General features: G+C 43.7%; 1 protein-coding gene across 5 annotated transcripts in view; it reads left to right on the top strand.

Moving 5' to 3' along the window:
* Positions 1 to 551: 551 nt before the first annotated feature.
* Positions 552 to 9,287, top strand: part of ZFC3H1 (zinc finger C3H1-type containing) — a gene marked incomplete at its 5' end in the record, with an annotated part of 33,996 nt that continues 25,260 nt past the window's right edge. For 4 of the 5 annotated variants that reach the window (XR_014502049.1, XR_014502050.1, XR_014502051.1 and 1 more), the window contains 5 exons: positions 552 to 1,161; positions 5,467 to 5,886; positions 6,949 to 7,010; positions 7,311 to 7,509; positions 7,649 to 7,875. Coding sequence is in view for 2 of the 5 variants with exons in the window: in XM_083399235.1 (XP_083255361.1) it covers positions 552 to 1,161; positions 5,467 to 5,886; positions 6,949 to 7,010; positions 7,311 to 7,509; positions 7,649 to 7,875 (1,518 nt within the window). The remainder of the gene's footprint in view (positions 1,162 to 5,466; positions 5,887 to 6,948; positions 7,011 to 7,310; positions 7,510 to 7,648; positions 7,876 to 9,287) is intronic. The other variant, XM_083399236.1, reaches the window with a different exon arrangement.

Here is a 9,287-nt window from a genome sequence, read left to right as displayed (position 1 = left end):
GGCCTAGATTCACTCTAAGCGTCACGAGCGGCGTTTGTGACGACCCTGCTGCGCCCCAAAGGAGTCGCCTCACTGTCCACTGAAACGGCCGCTCTGAGGGGATACAATTCTAGAACCAGCCCTTTCTCTTTAAACTTCTACTTGTAAAAGCACCGTTATTTCTCATTCTGCTGTGTAGAACTTGCTGCTGAACAGGCGGGCGACCCCCACCGCTGCCCATTGCCGACACATAGCGGAGGACTACAACTCCCATCATGCCGTTCGACGTCCCCTTTGTGATGTTTTCGCTGCCCCTTCTCGGAGGAAAGAGAAGCGCGACGGTGGGGAGGGGGAGCGGGAGAGCGCGAGCGAGAGAAGCCGGAGCTGAGCTCTCGCGAGAGCAGGCGCCAGCAAACGGGGAAAGGGTGGTGTCTCGCGTACAAGTTTGGGGTCTGACTGGGCCGCGGCGGCACACGGCCAAGGAACCGAAAGTGAACGGTGCGCTCGCTCGCGTGCACGTCAGTTCGAAGCCGCTCCCTGCCGCGTCGGTGAGCGGCTGAGTAAACCCCCTTATGGCGGCTCCTGCGCCTGAGGGGAAGGCGGCGGCGGCGGCCTCGAGCGACCTCTCTCCGCGAGAGGAAGGGGAGCTGGAGGACGGGGAAATCAGCGACGACGACAACAACGACAGCGGGCCTCCGGAGCCCAGCAGTAGAGATGGCGGCGGAGGCCCCACCACCAAGGGCCCTTACGCCAGGCGTAGGCCGCCTCCCGACCTGCGGAACAGCCTCCTCCTCTCCTCGTCTCGCCGCTTCTCCCACTTGCGCCACCAGCCTCCCCCTGAGCTCGGGCACCTCCATGGCCGAGGTGGAGGAGGAGGAGGCGGCTACCGACTCAAGGAACCTTTCCGGCCGCACCCGCAGCAGCCGCCGCCTCCGTCGTCTTCGTGCTCGCGGCTGCCGCCCGGCTCGCACCAGGACTCCGGCCCCAGGCTCTCCTTCTGGGAGCGCAGCCACAACGCCCTGGACCGCTTCCGCTTCCGAGGAAGGCCTTTTCGGGGCGGGGGCCGATGGGGCAGGAGCCGAGGAGGAAACCCCCCGGGAAGACCCCCCGGGGGAGGTGGGGGAGGGGGCGGCGGCGGGTACGGCGGGAACCAGGGCTGGAGGGAACCCTCTCCTCGGAAATGTATCCTTGCCATTAAGAAAAGGCCACACAGGGTGGGGGTGGGGTTGCCTGTCCTGGTCTCTTACAACATGGGGTAGTTTGGCCCCAGGGTGGTCCTGGAGTTGGACCGGCGGCCTGTTTTGTTTTCTCTTGTGTAGGCCGTAGTGACGACAGCAGAAAGGGCAAAGCGGAAATGAATGCAGAGGTAGGGTGTGTGTGTGTGTGTGAGAGAGAGAGAGAGAGAGAGAGAGAGAGAGAGAGAGATTTAAAGAGGTTCTGCAGAAGTGAAGTGTGTGGTCCGAGACAGAAGATGTCATCTGGTATCTTGGGAGGAGCCTCATTGGCTTTCAAATGTGATGCCTGAAATACTTGAAATACTTAATGAGTGTTGATTTTACATTTAAGCAAGTTTGCTGGCCACACAGCTGGCCTTTAAGTTGTGTAACCGAAGATGGCAGGGAATATCCTAACCAAGGAATGCTTAAAGTTTGTCCTCGACCGAGAATATGTTTTTAATTTTTGTCTTTCTGTTTTTAGGATGAGAAATGTAAATTTCTTTGATATGTTGAAGGCATAGGGGGAATAGTTCCCCCTTTCTTTTGAGGGTGAGGAAACATGCAATTCTTGCATCAGTATATAGTACTATGTACTAAAATGGTACCTTTAAAAAGTACTATTGAAATGTTATCATTTTCATCCACTTTTTAAAGCATGCTTACTTCTGAATAATACCCAAAAGATTACATTCATTATGGTGGCCATCCTAGGAGTACATCCCATTGAACTCCTAGGGCTTATGTTTGAAAATATTATGTTGTTCGTTGTGTAGCAGGGTGCCTGTGCTGTAGCTGTTTGAGAAGATAAGTGAAAACGTTGGCCACAGGGGAAAGCCAGGTGAAAGGACAGAAAATGAAGGATATTTAAATAAGGCTGCCCAATAACATTCTCAAGCTGTCCGGCAATTTAAATACTATCAGAGAACAGCATACTGTCTAAAATTTCTGGTGGAGACAAGCTTAAAGCCAGATGACAAAAAATAAAATAAAACCCACAAAAATAATTAGTACAATCACATTTTGTTTGTAAAGGCACAGGGAAAATAGAAGTTTATTTACCTGGTGCCAGAACGGCAATAAAGAATATGCTAGGCCTGCATGAGTCTCTCTGGATAGTGTTCTAGAGTTCATGGTTGCTGCCTGTCTAAATGGAGGCACCTTGAGCAGGACCTGTGAGAGGGATCTTTTGGTTAGCCATGTTAACTGAGGTGCTGGGAAATGGAAGCCACCAACATCTGGAGGGCCACAAGTTTCCCATGTCTGGTCTAATATTTAAAAACAGCACTTTGATCCCAGAAACTGACGGGGAGACAGTACAGCTGATAAAACAATAACATAATTAACATAATAACATAATCCCAGTCAAAAGCCTTGATGTCCTATTTTGGACCAGCTGCAGTTTTCAGACCCTTTTCAATTGCAGTAATGTAAATCGGAGGTTACTAGAGCATGTGTAACTATTCCCAGGCAGTTTCCGTCTAGGTATGGCTGCAGGTAACATAACAGCATAAGTTGATAAAAGCTTTTAGTATCTCCAGACAAGTCCGAATGGAGGCAAGCGGAACTTACAAGCAATGAATGTACTGTATGTTCGTGTCAGCTGCAGTTAGATAGCAGAAATTGGAGATTGCTTATGTTTGTTATTAAATTTAAATGTATATTCAAGGACTCTATTGCTTGAGTAGCTGATCATTGTCAGAAATTCCATCAGTGATTAATATCTTTCACATTTATTATTTGAACAAGTAACTTTTAAAAACTGAATTTAAGTTCACTACTAGAGTCATATTCCTTAGTTACACATTGTCTAGGGTGTGGTTCTTTTCCAGTTTACTAGTTTCAGTTTTGCCCATGAACTGAAAGAATAAAAAAGGCATAGTGTGGGGGCATACAGAGAACTGTTTAGTTTGTTCTGTGTGAGCTGCATGTAGTAATTTCCTCATATGTATCTCTGTGTCTTTATGGAATTATATAAATAGAGAATAGGATAAAAGCTGAGGCTTCTCAATTGGTGCTACTGTATATTTTTACTCATCTCCCAGTTTTATTCTTCTAAAGATGACAGAAGGAGTTGCTTTTGTTTCTCTTGGGTTGCATTCTATTTAGAAGCAGATAACTTGCTTCATTGGCCAAATTAAGCTTGTGGTATGGTAGACTTGGACTTGGAATGTTGACAGTGCTTAGTCCAGATCGTCCTGGATGGTGAGTTGCTGTCTTTTCAGCTTTGCCTTATCCTGTTAAGTGGTTGTGAGAATAAAACAGGACAATCCAATGTATTCCTTCTTGTGATCACTGGAGAAAAGAAACTTAGGAAAAAGAAAATGGATTTTGCCTTCCAGTCTCTGCATGTAACTCTGTCACTACAAGCTGAGTTCAACATGTTGCAATGCAAGCCTATGACTGGCTCAGTGTGGAAGTCTGTTTTGGCTAGGTTTTACCCCTTGACGGCTATTGGTTTTCTGTTAGATCAGAATTGCCCAACCTGGGGCTCTTGTTTTGGACTAACTCCTATTAGCTCCTCAATGCATAGCTGGCGTAACACATGAGTAAGCTTCTGTTTTTGAAACACCATTGGATTCTGTTCCAATGTATTTTAGGATGCTTTCCAATCAGAGGCAGTTGTTCAAAAGAACCACTGTAATGAAGTACTGTGTTGGCAGCTAATTAAAAACCTGAAGCCCTAGTTCTAGGGGAATGTAAAGGTAAAGGTACCCCTGCCCATACGGGCCAGTCTTGACAGACTCTAGGGTTGTGCGCCCATCTCACTCAAAGAGGCCAAGGGCCAGCGCTGTCAGAAGACACTTCAGGGTCACGTGGCCAGCGTGACATCGCTGCTCTGGCGAGCCAGAGCCGCACACGGAAATGCCGTTTACCTTCCCGCTAGTAAGCGGTCCCTATTTATCTACTTGCACCCGGGAGTGCTTTCGAACTGCTAGGTTGGCAGGCGCTGGGACCAAACAACGGGAGCGCACCCCGCCACGGGGATTCGAACCGCCGACCTCTTGATCGGCAAGCCCTAGGCGCTGAGGCTTTAACCCATGAAGAAAGCACATAAAATGATACTGGCCACAGAATTTAGCTCCCTGAGTATATGGAGTTTCATTTAACAGAAACAACTTTCTGGTCTCTTATCCTTGTGAAGACATATTTGAAAGTGTCTAGTGAAATCAGAGGCCTGTGATAGCTTAATACTGCTGGTAGTTAGAGGTGAGTAGCTGTGCCTGCACTACTGGTTGCCCATATTTAGGGAAAACCAGAACATTTGCAGATAGAGCAGTAGTAGAATAAAGTATAAAAAGAGGTCTATATATACAAATCCAAATAATTTTTCATATGCAACAAATGGACTCAATTATTTTTAGCACAGAGTGCACACAGCCTTAAGGTATATCTGTGTCATAAATGAGGGCAATTTCAGTGGTGTCCAGATCTTTTTCAAAGAGGGCCGGATTTGATGAAGTGAAGGGTCATGGGGGCCGACCAAAGTTGTTGACCTTTTTACCTTTTTTTAGGATTGAAGTTGTTGAGCTTCTTTTAGGATTGAAGTTGTTGAGGTTTTTTAAGAATTTTACCCCAGGAAATAAACTGCCACATGGATGGGATTAAATCAACTGGCAGGCCAGATTAGGCCCCCAGAACTGACTTTGGACATGGCTGCTTCAGACTCTGCACTAGAGGCTGTCATGTCAAGCAGAGGTAGAGAAAGCTCCATTGCACATCCAGAAGTCCTTGTGCTAGCAGAATTGTTTAGTTGGATACTGCCTAAAATATCAAAGTTCACCAAACTAGGTTTTTTTGACACCTTATACTTAAGTAGATCTGCCACCAGCTTATTTAAATATGAAAGAGGCCAGCCAGAAGTATTTGTGTGTTGCTAACATTTAAGATTGTGATCAGAAATACTTTAGGGGAGGAAATCATCTGGGATGTGTATAATGAGAGTTGGCGTGTCCCAGGAGGGAAAGAAACCAAACTGGTTGTGGCAGTGGAACTGAGGTCAGGAAGCCTCTTCAAAGGGGTGGTTGCAATGCCTGGCGTCAGATGTTTGGGAAGAGGACAAGAGAATGCCGCTTCACTTACTGCAGAATCTTGTAAGGAAGCACTGTGTGAGTAAACATGGAAGCTGTATGTATTATCTCCTGCATGTTGAAACATGATTGAATTGCTGTTTGGAATGAAAGGTTTCAGTGGCTATATGCTTTTGATCACTTCCTTACAATGGTGCAAGTGACAAATGTTCTCTAGACCATTTTCTTAATAAATAAATTAGCCAAAAGCTTTGGAAAATCTCCATCTAGAAAGCAGAACTATTCATCTAAGAATGATAACTCTGTTGAAGAGAGTTTTGAGGATCTGTTGTTGAAATATAAGCAGATTCAACTAGAACTTGAATATATTAATAAAGATGAGAAGCTGGCTCTGAATAACAAAGAGGAAACTGCTCAGCAAGGCAATGATGAAATGGCCAGTCCTGAGGACCAAGTATCTACAGAAAATATCAGTATTACAAAGGATGCTGTAAATGAAGTGTCTCCTGAGGAGAAGAATAAAGTGTTAACCTTTCAGGCATTTGAACTGAAGCCTCTCAGGCAAAAACTGCCAACCCTAGCTGAGAGGAGCAAGTTGAAAAAAGTGAAAGATGGAGTAAAACAAGTGTCACAGAAAACTGAATTACTGGATGCCAGTCAAGGTAATTGTTCTTTATGTGTAATAAACTCATGTTTTTATCCTTTCTGTAATTTTTAAAACTGCTTTTGCTTGTGACAGAGTAGCTTGCATTTTTAAAGACATTGTAATGTTGGCACAGATTGCAGTTTGTTTTTATTTAACTTTTATTACTGGTAAAAAGAGAAGTGTTTTGAAAACGTGACATTTCTTAAGAATGTTTATATCTTGTTTTACTAACAGAATATAACTCAAGTAAAGGCAGCCAAGAATAAAAAGAGAATCAAACAACAATCTAACATATATTAAAAGTACATTGTAAAAATAATGTGTAGGGGGAATTCCATGCCCTCATTTGTTTGATAACTTTGGCATGCACTTCTGTTTTATCTTTCCATTCCTGGACCATTGTTTGCCTGGGAATTTGGAACAGATTGAATCTAGAGTGCTGTTTAGTACTGGAGAATAATAGAGTACTATCCTCTGGCACCTCCTGTTTTGTTTGAGATGTTTATCTATTTTTCTAACTTTTTGCTGTTGGAAATGCTGCATGTTTCATTTGAGGGCATAGCAGGCATTCTTTACAATACTAGTGTGGGCAAATCAAGCCTGGACCTGAATGTAAGAGTAGATAGTTTGGAATCTGCAGTGTTGCTCTATGAGTTGAGGTCTTGAGATGATCTTGATAATGAGTTTGGGGGTGCCTGGGACCCTCTGCTTGAGTTTCTCTCACACTGTGATGCTGATGCTTCTAGGCCTTCAGACTGGGTCACAGAATTAGTGGAAGTATTAAGGTGACCAGGGAGCATGAGTTTCCCCCAGTATGAAGTACACCTCTTGTGTAATGTAATAATAAAAAAAGAGTCGAAGACAGGAACTTAGGGGAATGTATGCTTGCTTTTGCACACCGGGCAAGTATAAATTGGGACCATGGCAAGATTAAAAGAACCAGGCATATAGATTTTGCAGCATATTCTGCTTAATATACATGTTACAAATTTATGTGTAATATGGCTATTCCTTTGCATGCTTAGATTCATTTACTTTGTCATTGTGCTTGATAAAATATATCATTTATCTTTTTAAGCAGTAGATGAAAAAGAGCAAGGAGAACAACATCTTAGCCCATCAGGTGCTGCAGTAGAGAAGGTAAGTGGAGCCACTTGTTTTTCCAGCTGCAACATCAGTCACTTAAAATTTAGCTCTAGCCTAATGTATACTTACAGTGCAATCCTATGTGTGTTGTTTCAAAGCAAGTCCTACAGTGTTAAATGTGGCTGATGCTTGAGTAAAATGTGTTTTAGGATTCTGTTTGTAAAGTTTGAAAACCATCCTTCTGTAGCTAGTGTTTTGCATAGAGTGATTTTTTTTAGTCAAAACCTTTTTAAAATATCAGTTTAATGATGAATAAAGAACTGAAGTGTGTTTGTGCTTTTCATTTTACAAAAGAAATTGCTTGATGAAGAGGAGGAAGTGTCAGAGTTGCAGCTAAGACTACTAGCTTTGCAGTCTGCCAGTAAAAAGTGGCAACAGAAAGAGCAACAAGTGATGAAAGAAAGCAAGGAAAAACTTACAAAGGCAAAAAATGTACCACAAAAGATCAAAACCAGCACAAAATCGCATTCGGCCAAAAAAACCAGCACTGCAGGTAAATGGTTAAATTGGTGAGCAGTGGCTTTCCAAGTTGAGATCTGTAATGTTCAATATTTGACAGCTTACTTTCTCCATAGATTTGTTGTGTGTCTTTGGAAAAATTAAGTGTAATTAATCAATACTCTTATTTAAAGCTAAGCAAGCACTGAGGAAACAGCAAACAAAAGTGTGGAAAAAACTGCAGCAACAGAAGGAACAAGAAAGGCGTCAGAAGGAAGAGGAACAACGGAAACAAGAAGAGGAGGAGGAGAGAAGGAAAAGGGAAGAGGAGATAAGAAAAATCCGTGATCTTTCAAATCAAGAAGAACAGTATAATAGGTTTATGAAGCTGGTTGGAAGCAAGGCAAGATCAAGAAGCAAGGTAAATTGACAGGCATGGAGTATGGCTTTAACATGGAAGTACTTGTGTAATTAATGTTGCTGTTGGGCGTGGGGTGGGGTTTGCTCTTTTTGGTGACCCATTATCTGATAGGATTAGATTAGGACCTGAGGGTCTTAGCTCTCCATGGATATGGACATATTGGTCCTGCACAACTTGCTGTCTTTCAGCCTGTTTTCCATCAGAAATACTGACCATCTTCTCTAGTTTGCTGGGCTGTATGAAATAAGGGTTGTAAAACTTTTGGTAGTGCTATGTAAGCAAAAAATGCTTAGCAATCTGGAAAATGAGAACTTTTATATTCAAGTATATTATACACATTAAAAAACTGAAAGTCGTTAACAATGGGTGTTTTTTCTCAACCTGATGGTTTTCAAAGGAATTGCAAAGGGAAATTGATACAGATGAGTAGGAAGACCAAATTAGGCATAAAATTCTCACTAGTAAGTAGTGAGGCCTTAAAGATTAGTGGCAACAGTGCTGAGGCACTGTAAATATTAAACTCATTTTGTTAGTCATGTTTTTAAGTTGATTAGGAATGGTGGTGTAAATATCTATGATTTGAGAATTTTCTCTTTTGAGCAGTGCCACAAGCACTTGTGTAAAATTGCATCCTGAAAGCACAAGGGATTGTTTCCACTTGTGTTTTCATTGGGGAATAAAAGCAGCGACTGGATGTGCAAGGTGTTGTAACAGTGAGAAATTGCAGATATTCCTGAATCCCTCCAACTATATTTCTAACTGTAGCACATTCTTCCCCAGAATCTGAAGTAGTTTTAAGTTCATTTGGAGTCCATAATACGAATTCATGACTGACGGTGGAGTTCAAGTCCTACAACTAGGTTTTTGCAGGGTCAGCTCCAGGTTTGAGAGGGCTCTCTGCCAGATGCCCTCTGCAGACACCCCCCTCCCCACCTTGGCAACACTAGATTGAGGGTGAGGAACTGTCACCTATGTTATTGTGGGCACCAGCAGAAAAGGAATGTCTCCTCTGGGGCCTGTTCCTTTTAATTTTCTTTATTTCCTGGTGCTCCATTGAGTGTTTGGAAAGAATTTAATTTTGAGGGATTGGGGACCCTGGAGGAACAGATAGCAGTGCTTCCCCTGCCACTAATGGCTGACCACCATGACAACTTCTCTCCTTACCCAGAATACCATAGTTAATCACCTGGATTAGGAGCGGGGGGAAGCAGCAGTGGCCAGCCAGCAACAGAGGAGAAGCTCTGCACTCTGTACTACTCTGGGTTTCCTGGCCTATTTCCACTGATGGGCACCTGCCTAGGATTGTCAAGGCATTTCTCTGTCCGTGGCTCGCTCACTTTCTTGCTGCCAGTTGGGCCTCACACCTGATGTACACCCCAGGGAAGGGAAGGAGCCCGGGGTCATTGGAGACA

Source organism: Podarcis tiliguerta (genome assembly GCF_965153285.1).
Source record: "Podarcis tiliguerta genome assembly, chromosome: 10".
Lineage (NCBI taxonomy): Eukaryota > Metazoa > Chordata > Lepidosauria > Squamata > Lacertidae > Podarcis > Podarcis tiliguerta.
This window is presented reverse-complemented; position numbering and strand designations above follow the sequence as displayed.